General features: G+C 39.9%; 1 protein-coding gene across 1 annotated transcript in view; it reads left to right on the forward strand.

Moving 5' to 3' along the window:
• Positions 1–15926, forward strand: part of LOC124795795 (nephrin-like) — a 718423-nt gene that overhangs the window by 686041 nt on the left and 16456 nt on the right. The window contains exons 9-10 of the mRNA XM_047259875.1: positions 4638–4797; positions 14268–14564. Coding sequence (XP_047115831.1) covers positions 4638–4797; positions 14268–14564 — 457 coding nt within the window. The remainder of the gene's footprint in view (positions 1–4637; positions 4798–14267; positions 14565–15926) is intronic.

A 15926-nucleotide genomic window follows, 5' to 3' on the forward strand; every position in this document is an offset into this window, starting at 1 on the left:
ATCGCCGTCATCAATCCTGTGCACTATATCGTTAGCGAATGTCTCTCGTGCAGCAATGGTAGCGGCGCTGAGGGGTTGCCGCGTTTGAATTTTGTATGGATAGAGGTGTAAACTCTGGCGCATGAGACGATACGTGGACGTTGGCGTCATTTGGACCGCAGCTGCAACACGGCGAACGGAAACCCGAGGCCGCTGTTGGATCACCTGCTGCACTAGCTGAGCGTTGCCCTCTGTGGTTGCCATACGCGGTCGCCCTACCTTTCCAGCACGTTCATCCGTCACGTTCCCAGTCCGTTGAAATTTTTCAAACAGATCCTTTATTGTATCGCTTTTCGGACCTTTGGTTACATTAAACCTCCGTTGAAAACTTCGTCTTGTTGCAACAACACTGTGTTCTAGGCGGTGGAATTCCAAAACCAGAAAAATCCTCTGTTCTAAGGAATAAACCAAGTTGTCTACAGCACACTTGCACGTTGTGTACAGCACACGCTTACAGCAGAAAGACGACGTACAGAATGGCGCACCCACAGACTGCGTTGTCTTCTGTATCTTTCACATCACTTGCAGCGCCATTTTTTGTTGAAAATTGTAACTACTGTAATTTCGAAAGTTTGTCCGCCTGAAAATGTACTGTTGTCCCAAGCATATTGCAACATACGGTGTATTTCTATCGCTGCTCGTTTAGTTTTTATTGCCGTTTCAAATATACCTGTCATTTTTGAAACACCCTGTAAATTTGTTGTTGGTATCGCAGTCGTATTGATGTACCACCAGCTACAAGGTTAAAAATCAGAGTGGAACAAAACGAATTTCATGTTGCACAGTACACTTTTTTTCCAGTGAGTGGAGCTGGCTGTTCGGGATCCAGCTCATTAATGAGACGCGTTCCTGTCTCGCTTATTAGCATACAAGCTGATAACGGGTCAGTTGGGGGATCCCAATTGGAAAAAAATAGGACGGGTTTACGCGTTCTAATCATTTTTCTTAGAACGAAGGGAAAGCTCCAGAACGGAGAGAAGTGGAACCATACTAACTTATTTCTGGGATATCGTCCTTGATTGATGAGTTGTCCCAGCCAACAATTCAAATGTTGCGTATGTGCAAAGTGAATATATGTTGTATTTATGTGTGTATACAGAAGTTATTAATAGAGTGAATTTATGTGTTACAGGTAGACTGTACAGTATACCAAACCAAAAAGTCCACTAACTTTGGCCTGCGATAATGCTCCTAAAATGATCTGTTTCATAAATCGTAAGACGGAAAATTTTAATCTACGCTGTAGTTGAAAATATTAATCACTGCTGCAGTATGAACGCACAAGTGACTCAGTTTATTTGTGATTCGCTTCTATTGTTTCTATTTTTCTTTTCTGTTATCGAAGATGTGTGATAGCAATCTGCGCTTAGCTCGTTACATTCGTATAAATAAACAAAAGATCGTATATGCTTTTATTATTACAACAAAAGTTAATGTTTCTTTACGGCACTATCTGTGGACAGTAAAAATAGCGACCGAGGAAACACAGAACTCTCTGTTGTCTTACGTCGACAACACGGCAAGTGTCATTACCCGATCTTCCAGAAACTTTGCTTTGTGGAAGAGGTGTTAAAATAAGCGAACATGTGTCTCAGTTTATACGTGGATGCTCGACCATTTCTGAGAAAATCAGGGTTAAGGTTTTACACATATTTACACTAGCGTACAGAGGCACGATAACTTCAGCCGAGGTGAGGGCACAATGGCTAGCGTCGTGGCTTCATACTTGTGTGCCCCATATTCGAAACTCAGTTACTGTCTTCACATGGTTTTCATTTATCTGCCCGTCTTAGTATAAGGCAGCTATACGAATGTGTAAAGTGATAAATGAGTGAGACAATTATCTGAAATTTTTCCAGTGAAATTCCTGTAATGTGTCTAGTCAATAAAATTGGCGGCGGTACGTTGTTGTTCCGGAGAAGTAGTGTCTTCTATACAACCGAATCTGACCTTCCCAGCAGGTTTTGCCCTCTTGAGGAAAGAAGTAAGGTAAAAACATGATTTCCGAGTTAGTTCACAAAGAGAACAGACAGTAATGGAGCTTCTAGCAAAATTAAAACAAAATTTAAAAAAAGGACCACGCAAATCGATCTTCAGGCTACGTGTTATACGGAACGTCGGTGGATAATCTGTATAAGTGGGACGCTGCGAGCCCTGAAATAAGAGAAGGAATGACTGGTGCAGTATAGTACTGTATTGAATTGAAATTTGGTAGTCAGTAAAATACAAACAATAAAAATCCAGGCTAAATAAATGGAGGGAAAATATCATCACTCTTAACACTGCGGGTTGTTTGCTGATTGAAACAGTACTCTTGGCTGTAGAGGAAAGTTCTTGGGGAAATCGATGAAGGGCATACTGCACATACCATCGTCGATGAAAATCCTTCCAGTTCCCCGGAAGGAAGTGAAGCGAAGCCAAACATCGACTCAGTCCACTACAATTGAACGAAAATTAAAATCTACATTTTTTTATAAATGCAATCACAGGAATATATTCAGTGTTAAAATTTTGGACAGAAACTATATGAGAGAAAAGAGCAACCTTTCATTTTTGACTGCAGGTGAAGGCAGTAAGAGTCACTGCCCTCCATCTCGGTGAGCCTGCCTTGCTTAGTCGTTTTAGGGTGCTTGTCGATCCCAGCTGTAGCAGCAAAATCTCTCTGAGATCTAATGTTGTAGCCGTCACAGTAAAGGCTTAAAACCTATGAGCTTTCGACAGGGGCGCCAAATTGTAAAGTGTTGTAAAGAATTGATTTTAATTTACATGTACATGTATATGAGCATGCACATGTACATATAAATTTGCATCTATATTCCTTGTGCGCATACAGCCAGATATTTACTGTATATAACTGCTTCCATAATTGGTGTGGCAACTGAAGAGACGAAATGTAAAACGTTGTAAGTGTCATGTTTTCACAAAAGGCTTATTAGTGCTGTTGTGCTCTCAGCATATTACTGCATGTCCCTAGACATGATCCAGGTGAAAACCACGGAGAAAGTGTTCCAAAATGCTGTTGCTGATGTCGCATGGTCTTTCTGCCACGTTATTCTTCCTTTTGGAGTTCCAAAATTTAAAAGCTATGAGAAATCGTTTTGCTGACTACAGATCTATTAGTTAGTATGTTTCTGTACTAGTATCATCATAGATGAAAAGTATCTCAGTACTAATGGGGCATGGAACAAAAACATTCGTCCTGCAGTTTTGTGTAAAACAAACGTATTTGAGACAGTGACAGCGTAGAAAAAAAAATACTTCTTGCAAAGAAGAAAATGACAACCCTCCACTCTTAATAATGCTATTTATTTACACAAGTATCGTTGTTACCTGTTTTGTACCGAAATTAGCTGTTGGAAAGAAAGTCTACAATTAATGTAAACAAAAACTTCAATATAAACGATGTAAAGATGAACCTGACACTTTTAAACCTGTAAGGACGCTATTTGTGTAAATTCCTAGCATTATTAGGAATGATTGGTTGCTGTTTTCTCCATCCAAGAATCAATTGTTAAAAACATTCGTATCGGTACTTAAAAAAAGTCATTTTCCTGCAGTGACCTTCTTAATGAAGTATTTAGTTTCTAATTTGTATGATTTTTATTTTCAGCAACACGGTAAGCAGCATAATTCTGTGTTATCAGAATATCACCACAAGTTTTTGGATACAAATCAGTTTTGTACGAAAGAAAGGTACATCATTTTTTTTATTATTGTGACAAATGGCAGAGATGTCAGAAAATTTCCTCTTTACGCTCTTCCGTTGTTTAATCATTCAGTAGCGGGTCTTATATTTGTTTACGTTCTAGATCAGCTGCCAATCCCTGCAGCAGTCTTCGATCCACTGTAGGTTCTTCTTATATTTCGCTACAATTTTATAGCGTTGCTCCTAATCTGTGTGTAATATCAGCATCCGGATAAGCCTCTAGGAACTTTTGCCGTTATTCAATAAATATCTTTTGAAAAGTAATGGTCCTACAACACTTCCTTGGGTGTGCCCAAAGGTACTTTTACGTCTGAAGATATCTTTCCAGTAGGGACAACATACTGTATTCTGTTAGCTAGGAACTCTTAAATCCAACCACAAAATTGGTCCGACATTACATCCGGTTGTATTTTGTTCTGTAGGTGACACAGAACCACTGTATCGAACGCCTTCTCGAAATCAAGGAAAGTGCCATAGATCGAAGCGCCAATCATCAACTGTTTTCTGTGTGTCGTAGAGGAGACCCAGAATATCTTTCGAGAAATAGCAGCATGCAGCCGGCCGCTGTGGCTGAGCGGTTCTAGGCGCTTCTGTCTGAAACCGCGCGACCGCTATGGTCGCAGGTTCGAATCCTGCCTCGGGCATGGATGTGTGTGATGTCCTTAGGCTAGTTGGGTTGAAGTTGTTCTAAGTTCTAGGGACTGATGACCTCAGATGTTTAGTCCCATAGAACTCAGAGCCATTTGAACCATTTGAGCAGCATGCAACTACTCAAATGCAACTTGTTTCAAAATCAGATAGTGGAAAGGAGCACTGGTACCGTGTTTAATTCCTATTACCTGTAATAACTCTCCCAGACAAAGCGATGTCCAATGCGGTGCTTCGGTTGCAGGGCAAGCCGCTCCACAACAACGCTTCCACGGGAACCATCCTGGCCAACCAGAGCCTCGTGCTGCAGGCTGTGACGCGCGATCGCGCTGGCATCTATACCTGCGTCGGCAGCAACCATGAGGGCGACGGCGAGAGCAACCCCGTCTACCTCAACGTGACCTGTGAGTACACAGCAGTGCCATCTTGACACAGACATTCTGCTTCTCAGCTCTCCTATAATGAGCTGAAACAGTTGGCGCAAGTAGTATGTGTCCCATTCACCGTAAGGATAGAATGTTGTAGTAATCTCAGCTTGGTTATTATGAGCTAGTGTTCTCTTGTTGTATTGATTACTAATTTAACCCCCTGGATGTTGAAATCTACATTCGCATATGATAGGACAAAGAAACATCAACTCGTGTGGTTGGCTTGACTAATTTTCATACAAGTTACACTATCGTAACACATTTATTTACTTACTTACTTTTTATACTTTTGACAAAACTTATTGGATCTGTTTATATCTTGTTGATTACGTAGGTTCACGGCAAGCTTAGTTCGGCATATGTGACAGTTTCAAGTGCTCCTGTTGACATTGCGTTTACGTATCATTTTATTCTATGTCTGCACAACAGTACAATGAGATTTTATCTTTTATTATACTTTGGTGTAGATGGAGTGACGTCCATAAATAGCCTTGGGACGCAAGTTCTTTTGTGTACTAAATTGTTAACATAGGTCACTTATCTATTTTCTACAAAAATTGTGTGTTATCTTTTGATTTTTTGAAAATGGTAGATCATTTGAACGATGCTTTCTGTTTACAAGGAAATTATGCCTTAGGTAGGCAGAGATATTTATTGCCAGATATATTGTGCATTATGTATATCTGTGATTTAAGGTTTTCTGTTGCTTTTGTTTATCGTGTTGGGTTCACCCCTTTTCTTTTTCTATTATATCATTAAAGTTTTCCAGATAATTTTTATGTTTGAGGTGCGTTTATTCGTTTAGGATGTGTCTAGTTCTTCCAATATGTTCATGGTTGGATCTTTCACGCACACATAAAAAGATATCCGCATGACATCCTGAATGAAGAAACAAACCGGAAACATAAAAATTATGAGTAAATCGTTGTTGACGTTATAGAAACAGAAAATGGATGAACACAACTCGATAAACAAAAAAAAAAAAGAAATAAATAAAATACACAGCACTATGACCGCACATCTACATGACGTCACCCTATCTTGACCTAAGTGTAACAGGAGGGGAAATCTCATAGTCCTATTACATTGACACTGGAAAGATCTGTAATTTTAAAACTGTCATAAAAAGTAATATGAAATTTCACTCTCATTCTTCTGTAAAAAGTAAATACGTGACCTATGTTAACAACGTGGTACATAAAGGAAATTACGTTCGAAAATATTTGTGGACGTCACTCCATCTACATGTAACATAGACCTACAATAAAATTAGGTATAAACGTAATGTCAACAGGTACACTTGAAAATGGGACATATGCCAAAAAAAGCTTGTCGTGAAAGAATGTAAACAACAAGAAGTAAAAAGTTGAAGTTATTTCTGTCAAAAGTATAAAGAAGATGTCATGTCGACTTTGTGCAAGATAGGGGCCCAGCAGAGAAGAAGTGTATGGGAAGTTGTCGAAGTTGAGTAGCTGTATGAGGATGCAAAATGACTTAGACAGAATTTCTAATTGGTGTGTTGAATGGCAGCAAGCTCTAAATGTGGAAAAAAGTAATTTAAAGTGGGTGACTAAGAAAAACAAACCCGTAATGTTCGGATGCAGCTGATTGTAACAGTAACGCCGTTTTAATATCTCGATGTAATCATGCAAAACGTCATGAAGTAGGACGAAAATGTGAGGATCTCGGAGGGAAGGCGAATGATCGACTTTGGTTTATTGTGAGAATTTTGGGAAAGTGTGGTTCATATGCAAAGGACTCCACATATAGAACGCTACCCGACCTATTCTTGAGTACTGCTCGAATGTTCCGATTCATTACCATGTCGGATTAAAGGAAACAAGCATTTCCCAGGCGGGTTGCTAGATTTCTTGCCGGTAGATTCAAGCAACACTCAAGTGTTGCGGAGATGATTCGGGAACTCAAATGGGACTCCCTGGAGGGAAATCGAAGTTCTTGTCGAGGAATATTGTTGAGAAAATTTAGAGAACCGGCATTTGGAGCTGACTGCAGAACGATCCTACTGCCGCCAACATACATTTCGGGTAAGGACCACGAACATAAGATACGATAAATCATGGCTCATACGGAGGCATATAGACGATCGATTCCCCTCGCTCTGTTCGTGAGTGGAAGAGGAAAGGAAATTACTATCAGTGTTACTGGGTACCAAACGTCGCGCACCCTACAGTGGCTTGCGGGGTATGTATGTAGGTGTAGATGTAGATGTTATTGGATTTACTTTCGAATAAGATCACAGTGCAATAATGTAAATAGTATTACAGTTATTACACAAGTTCATTTCCGTATGTTATCAGAATTCTGAGATTCTCAAGTAAATTTCACAGACGTTACAAGCAGTCACTCAGTGGAACTGTGGTAGAAGCGGCATACGCCGTGTTGTATAAAATATAAAGACAAACCAACGATTCAAGTGTTTTACACTGCAGACATGTAATAGAGAAATAATCTAAATCGGAGTAAGTTACATTTATTTGTTTATAATAATGATAAATGAATAGTATACAAAATAATAGGAAGCAATGTACCGTAAGTGCGCCATTTAATACAGAAGTAGTGAAGTCAGTTCATATGGCATGTTCGTATTACAAAAACAAAAACAGTAAAAATGCAAATGTCATAAAATGCAAGGAGCATAAAGCCTCGACAGCCATGCACTGTGTTTGGTGCCTTGGTGAGTTAAGCAAAGGAGACATCAAGTGCTCCACCGACAACTACCGAAAACACGTCATCCCAAGTACAGAAATTATACAATGAAATCACTGAGCTGGCTTCATACAATCACATGATTTACACCATCAACATGTAGCTGGACTTTCAGGTACTACGACTGGCTTCACTACTTATGTATTGAACGTTACATTGGAGATATAGTGCTCCCTGTTCTGTTCTTTAATTTATAGTTTTTTATAACAAACTCCGATTTCGATTATTTATTTATTGTAAGCACTGTAACGTTCTTCGATCGTTCGTTTTTTTCATTTTTTAAATGGCACGACGCATTTTCCTTTGTAAATTATACCACAGTGCCACCTGGTGGCTGCTTGTAACGTCTACGATGTTTACCTGAGAATCTCAGTCTTCATTGTGCAAATCTACGAAAATGTGCTTGTGTAATTAGTGTAATACGCACGTTTTTCATGTAACAGAATATTTCTGGAACCTTTTGCTGTTCATTTCGCGTTTCGGGCTCAGCCCATCTTCAGATGACCTAGTGATAAATACGTTTCTTTACAATCTTGCAAAATTACACTCGCGTATAAATGTAGCCCCTATAGTAAACCACCATACAACAACAAGACATTTAAGACGTAATACATACCCTTCGATACAAAGTGAACATACAAGTTTGACAAAGTTGTCAAAGAACGTCAAAACCGACATAGGTTTTACAATTCCACAAAGCAAAGTAAGATTTCACATAAACATGTGTGATACTAACAGCCGAGTGAAGTGTCTGGCGTCCGTTCCCGCTTAAGAAAATTACTCGGTGCGAGGTGACTCTAGCTACTTCACTACGTTGTTAGTAGCACACATCTTTAGGTGAAATCTGCTGTGGAAGGTTGTAAAGAAATATATTTATCGCCATGTCATCTGAAGATGGGCAGAGCAGAAATGAATAAAGAAATGTTTCAGGAATATCCTGTGACTGTTATTTCTCGACTAACCAGCCATTTTAAAGCCCTTTCTCTTCTTGCGATTGTAATTGTCGTATGGATCTACAACGACTTTGTCACTTCTATGTTATTTTATGCTTGACTTGTTAATATACTGTTTTTCTCATGTTCATGAAAAATCGTTCTATGATACGATTCGATATAAGATGGATTTGGTCTAGATTAACTGAAATGTACTACAGAAGGTATGTTATATGCAGTGGTATAGTCTATGCTTATGTTAAGTTGTATTACACCCTTTTATATCTGATTCCAGTCTGCTTCAAGATGTTGATTTATGCTTTATAGATCTGGTGACGGCAGCGTAGTTTGCTGAAACCGGTCGCCACAATAAATACCGTACAACAGGGATCTTGGTTGTTTGAAGTTTTACTTCTGTTTCTACTTAATACAAAAGCTTACAAACTAAAGTACAAAACACCTGGAATTGAAACTAACCCGGGGAGTAACACCACTCCATTGAAAAAAAAAAAAATCGGAAACGGATTCGCTAAATATGGAGGGAGCAATAACCATTAACACAGAAAATTAATGGGAAATAAAATTTTTGGAGCAAATCACTTCAGTGGCTCATGTGTCCCGGAAGAGAATGCAACCAGAAAAGTCCCAATAACAGACTGTAATGCTGTCTCTAATATGTTTCGCTACCAGTAATACGAATCCTCAAATCTCTAATCACTGTCGTCAACATCCATAATTGGGAATAGAATTCCAAACAAAGATTCGACTGAAGGCAGCAGGGTACAATCAGAGTTCAATTCCAGGTAATTTACTTTCATTATTTGTTTATTACAGGCCATTGTCTTGCTTACAACAAAGGGACATTACACACAAAATTATATGAGCATGTATTTTCAAGATAATTTTATTTTCTTATCTCCTTTTTCTGTTCTGAACGTCACTAAGTTTACATTATCTACAACACTATTACTTCTTGTCTTTATTTTGTCTGCTACTTTTATCAGTGTAACGTTTAGATTGCTATCTATCGTTTTCCTTGATGAATTTTTCGTCATCCAGAGAACGAAAGCTTTGAGACTAGCAACATTGTCTGGTGTATCTTTAGCCTGTATATTCCATCACTAAGTCGTACAGCACATCAACACAACTTTTGGTAACATTATAATTCATGTTGACTTCTGGCCTGGCTTCACTTGCTTCTTTAGCACCTGAATCATAATGATCATGGGATGAGAGAAGTAGTACCGCTCTATTATTTGCTGGCGCATAAGTCGCCAACGTTAATTCATTGATAAGTGAATGGTTTACCGCCCTGTGTTTGTTTTTCAGAATAGTAATGCTGGGAACTCTGACTTCATATGCCGCAATGTGCTTTCCAGCTTCATATTCTGCGCTAGAAGGAACTTTCCTAGCTCACAGAATGTAAAATTACTGTTAGCTGTGACGGCCCTGCCGGTCACATATAAATTACTGAGCACATGCTTGGCTTCAAGAAGACTTCCGGTCCTTTCTCTTTCCTCGTTATTTTTTACTGTGTACACTTCTATACTGTGTGCGTAGAAAGCTTGGGCGTCTACTGCAATCAAAACTTTCATTCAATATTCGGTACTTTATCTTTTCCTGAACAGAAGAAATGGACATGTTCCCCTAAATGCAAACCAACTGTTCGTTTGAAATCTGCTGGTTGCACTGTCAAAAATTTTTCTAACTGGAGCTAATGTGTCTGACATTCTAGGTTCAGGTCTTGTCATTTTATCGTCAAAACGAAGGACACGTAAAATTTGAACAAATCTGACTTTTCCCAATTTTTCAGTAACTACTGACCTCGGCGCCATGAATTTATTACTGATTCTTTCTTCACTCTCATAAGACTCGCAAGAATACGCAATCCACAAAATACTATCAATTCTTCTGCAGTAATACCGTTCAACGAACTTGGGTGTTTAGAAGTGCCCTCAGAATTAGTTTGGAGGCAAATTTCATTCTGCATATCACCAGTAAAAAAAGTTTCGTGGTTTCACTGTAAGCTGTCAACTCTGGCTTACCTGTAACCATGCTGTCTGCAACGAGTTTGAGGAGGAGATAACTTTTTCCATAATTTAACTTTCTCCTGTGATTTTTTCGACCATTTCTTTGTCTCCAGAGTCTACATTTTCATCACCTGTTTCAAAATTGTCCTCATTTTCAGAGAGGTTCACTTCGTTTACGTCTGGATGTTCACTCGGTCCATCGTTAGTAATGTCATAAGTATCAGCAGAAAACATATCTATATCACTGTCGTCACCTGAACTTGCATCCAGTACCTGTTGTAGTACTTTTTCCATTGCTTACGTACGTCCTTTATAGGAAGCCATTTTCGTCAGGTAAATGTCTGCAGCTATGAGTTTGTTGCTTGTCAACAATCACTTGAATGTTTATTTTTAAATGATGAGGTTTGCCAACAGTGTAATTAAAACAAGCAAAACTTAAAATAAAAGTTAGCCACATCACCCACTAAGTGGTTGTCGATCGATCCACTGTCATTGTTACAGTGCATACGTATGTAAATATAACTTCGATCATGTGTGTGTAATAATAGTACCATAAATCACAAGTACAGGAAATGCTTAAAAGTTTCTTTCTTACTGCAGCGTCCCATATAGTGCAAAATTTAGGAAATAATGAACTGTCCGAAGTAAGAGGAATGTCACAAGTCGTGTGTAAAAGTTCCGAATGAGATGTAAAATTTCCTCTTTGTCAGTAACTATACCGGTGTCCCCTTCTATTGCAATGAATTGCTTCTGGCCCATCATGAGCTTTCGTTTAGCTTTGTGTAAGCTAGAGAAAACTTTATAAAGGATGGCGTAGGTAAAAGTAGCCTGTGTAAGTCTAAAGAAAATGCAGTGAAATTACAGAAACAGTGAGCTAAAATGGACTTACTATTTACGTAGGATGGAAAACATCCTGAAAAATAATTTGTAGAATATGTTGAAAGTGACCCCCCGCAACGTCAGTACACAGCTGTGCATGTCTGAGCATTTTCACATACATGCGGCGTAACGTCAGATATCGACAGCGATAACTTCATGGCTGATGTTGGCTTTCAGTTGCTGCATTATGTGTGGAATTTTTTTTCATACACCTTGCTCTTTAAGTGTCCCATTGGTAAGAAATCACTTGTTGTTATATTCGGCGAATGTGGTTGCCATAAAGTTCTGCTGACAGTTCGCCCTCAGTGAAGATATCATGGACTGCTTCATGGATACCTCAGACGCTTGGCATGTTGCCCCATCTTGCTAGAAGAGCAGGTATTGTCTTTCATATTCAGTAAGTTGAGCACAAAATATATCAAAAATATCTATACACGCAATAGTCTTGAGGATAGTATCAACAAATATCGGTACAATGATGCATGTTCCTGATGCAGCGGACCAAACTCCGATTTTTTAAATCATGGAATGGTTGCTGACACACAGTGTTAGTGTTCTCCGTTGCCCAGTACCTCGTGTTATGTGGATTCACATGACCAGAAAGGGGAAACCATGTTTCATCACTCATGAAGTAATGGAAAGGGTCTAACAAACCATCTTTAATGTTATTCAAAAGCCACGTGCGGTAAACTACACGTTTATGACAGTCATCTTCCAGTAATTACTGCACAACAATCACTCGATATGGCTTCGGATTGAGACATCTAAATAAGAGCTGGGAACTCCTTCTACTTACAAACATTTAAAATAAAGTGAAAACAGTCTCGATCAAGTTTTCAGATTTTTTATTTGTTAGCAGAATTTTTCTGCTCTTTGCTCAAACCCCCTTCAGCAGGCTTGTCCCCGTCATTATGGCTGCTGGTGGCGGGAAAAGCCCGAAGATGATCTCAGGAAAGGGCTGAAACCGGCTGCTGAGAAATTAATAATCTGAAAGCGCGATCTGGACTGTTCTTATATGATTTTTAGCATTTTATACCCATCACTGTGCTGCTGTCACAGAATACTTTATAAAATTTTACATACACATTTTGTGTCAATTTGCATATTGACTTCGTTAGGCTCTGAATAATTCTTCTGCGAACATCTGCAGTAACCTCTGACGTGCGAGTTGAAGGAGTTCTTTGTCGTTTTACATCTGGCCCCGATCCGTAGGGGCGCCAATTTTTATACAGATTTTGTATTGCTCTCTCTGCAGATAGTCGTCTATTCGGATACCTCACCACGAAAATTTCACTAGTTTCCTTAATCGAACTTGTTTATATATACTTCCACAATTTCAGTTCTTTCTTCTGTGGAGGAAGTCATTTTTCAGACCGCAAAGAGAAACTTCTATCTTCCCTGACTGAATGAACTGAAATGCTGATTAAAGAACGATAACAATTTATTAATGCGGAAAACGGCCCTTTGTTTTAGCTGTTTATTTATTTTATTTATGTACGCATTTATTTTACCTGGCAAGATTAGAGCCTTCAGGCCCTCTCTTACACCTAACTAGGCATACTCAGATTCAACGAATTTCAGTTTGTACAGAACATTATGGACATACCACGTGTTATACAGTATTAATGTTAAAGAAAAAACAGAGATCATAACAGTAGTATAAGGATAATTATAACAATAAAAAAATAATTATAACAATCAATAATAATAATAATAATAATAATAATAATAATAATAATGACTATGTAAATGAAAGTAAACATATTTTTCTTTTATGAATGTCAGTCCTATTGCTAGTTGGGAATTTTCTCGTTATGTTCTTGCAGCTTGTGAGTTATTCACATCGAATAGAGACATAAGACAAGAGAATGGGGTGAAAGAGATTTAGAAGAGGAAGAGCAATAGAATGGTAAAAAACGAGGCTATGATGCAGAGGAGAAAGAAAGAGATGAGAGGTGCACAACGATGGTGGCTATACCGTCCCTAATATGTAAGTTTTGAGTTCCCTCTTGAATGTTGAGTGGTTCTGGATGAGACGCAGATCACAGGGGAGCGCGTTCCATAGTCTTATGGCTGAGATGGAGAATGACACGGAGAAAGATTTTGTGTTATGTAAAGGTACAGCCAAGAAGCTAGACGTATCCGATCTGGTATTGCGGTTGTGGAATGATTATAGGTGTTTAATGTGAGAATATAAGTATTGGGGGCACCAGTGACTAAGAAATCGATGAAGAAAGCACATCGTGTGGAGATCGCGTATCTTATGTGGGCGTATCCAACCTAGCTGGGAGTATGAAGGGTTGATATGATCATACAATCGTGTATCACACATGTATCTTACAATAGCTCGAGGCATCTCGAATTTTCACTGTTTGTGCCTTGTTGAACTACATCACAGTAGTAAAGATTAGGCAAGACTAGTGTTTGGACATATTTTTGTTTAACATTGGTTGGAAATATTTTTCTAAATTTTTGGATTGCATGTAGGGAGGAGAGCGATTTCGTGGAAGCTGTGACTGTTTGTTCTTCCCAGTTTAGGTGTTCATCCAAGATTATTCCAAGGTCTTTTACAGTTTTTTGGTACGGTCTTTGGGTACTATTGAAGAGTATTTGAGGGACTGTTTCGCGAAAGTACCGGCTGATTAACTTTGGATAGATAAAAGAATGACCTGGGATTTCTTGGGTTTTAGTTTCAGACCTAGGTTCTGTGCCCATCGAGAAACTGAGCAAAGATCTGTTTACTCTGCTTCAGAAGTCGAGGTGCTGCTTTCGCATTCAGAGGGGAACGTGCTACTTGAAAAGTGCGCCACCCGTTAGTTTGGCATACAGTAGCTGTAAGACTCTCCGCCTAACTTACCGCTGCTGGCCTCGTGCGCAGACCGGCCGCTGTGCTCGGAGAACCAGCAGCTGACGTACGGCGTGGCGCGGCGCGAGGCGGTGCGCGTGTCGTGCGAGGTGGACGCGAACCCCAGCCACGGGCTGTCGTTCAGCTGGAGCTTCAACGGCAGCGCGGACGAGCGCGAGCTGCCGGCCGCCGCGTGGTCGGTGGAGCGCGGCCGCAGCCTGCTGCTGTACACGCCGCGCGCCGAGGCCGACTACGGCCAGCTGCTGTGCCGCGCCAGGAACGCCGTCGGCACGCAGCGCGCGCCCTGCGTCTTCCAGGTCGTGCCCGCAGGTCAGTAGTCGCACGCCTACAGGCCGGATGGAAATGAGGTATCCTCTGATATTTATTCCATCTCTAGTTACTGTTACTGTGGCTCAGTTTGCTTAAATGGAAAAGAAAGGAAAGAGAAAGCACACGTTTTCAGCGAATTTTTTTTTTTTTTTTTTTTTCCTTTATTGAGTTTCGATTCCCCCCGAAGGCGGCAGGTTGGCAGCAGCATAGCACACCGCTCTGTAGCCTACAGAGTTTATTTTTAAAAGATGAAGATAATAAATAATAAATCAGGCGGTAAAATGGCAGAAAATCGTGGAACTTAAAACATAAAACAAAGGGTTGATGATGCTAATAAAGTACATATGAAGCAGACAGGTAAAATAATAGACAGACAATTAAAAAACACGGCCACGGTCTGGTTTCTGTTCGCAAGAGACATAAAATTCATACCCAGCGGGCAGCATGATTTCTGTTCGCAACATTTTGGAAAGACGTACAACACTGAACATTCACTTGAACACTGCTCTAAAAAGTTGGCAAATATGACATACTACAGCCGAGGGCAGACGGGGGGAATCTGGACAGATGATGAGAAAGAAAAAGGGGTTGGTTGGAGAGGAAAAACTAAGGACGGGGGGAGGGGGGCAGGATGTGTGATTGACGCAGCGTTTATGAAGCAGCGTGGTCCGGTACTCATGTCGGGAACAAGCCGAGTGGAAGTTTTCGTACCGCCATACAGACTTGAACGGCTTACAGGCAGCACAGTTGTATCAACATTAGTACCCTGACAGACACGAACCACATCACACAACATTTCAAGGCCGTTTTGGGTGTTTGTATGATCATGGGCCCTTTCAGAGAGACGAAACTGCAGGGAGGCGGTGTACTGTGCGTATACCAGATTTGGAGTACATACCAGGTTCTGCTGAATATTGAGATGGACACTACTACAAGCTCCAGACAAGTTGCCCGCCAACCTGGTGTGAGCGAAAGTACTTCGCACGATTATCTGTTCCCTTGAAATGAAACTCTTCTATGCAAAAACAAAAATTATTTAATTAAATAAGTTGCTCTTTGAATTTTGTCTCTCACAAAGATAAGATAGGTACGGCACTAAAAAAAAAACTTTCTTTTGAATTGTTTTGCCTAGAAACATACGTTATAAAATTCTTACCTGTCTAACATAAACAATCTGTGAAAAAATTTGACTATTGATGAATGTTTTTTCCTCGTGGCTGCTGTAAAGAGAGAACGGGTTAGGTACAGGATGATCTGGCGGTCGGAGGTTTCTGCTTCTCCGGTTCTCAGAGAACGCCAGGCAAGGACGGAGAAAACTGCTACAACTCGCGATGAAGACACCGTCTGCTTTAGCAGCTACGA

Source organism: Schistocerca piceifrons, chromosome 4 (genome assembly GCF_021461385.2).
Source record: "Schistocerca piceifrons isolate TAMUIC-IGC-003096 chromosome 4, iqSchPice1.1, whole genome shotgun sequence".
NCBI lineage: Eukaryota > Metazoa > Arthropoda > Insecta > Orthoptera > Acrididae > Schistocerca > Schistocerca piceifrons.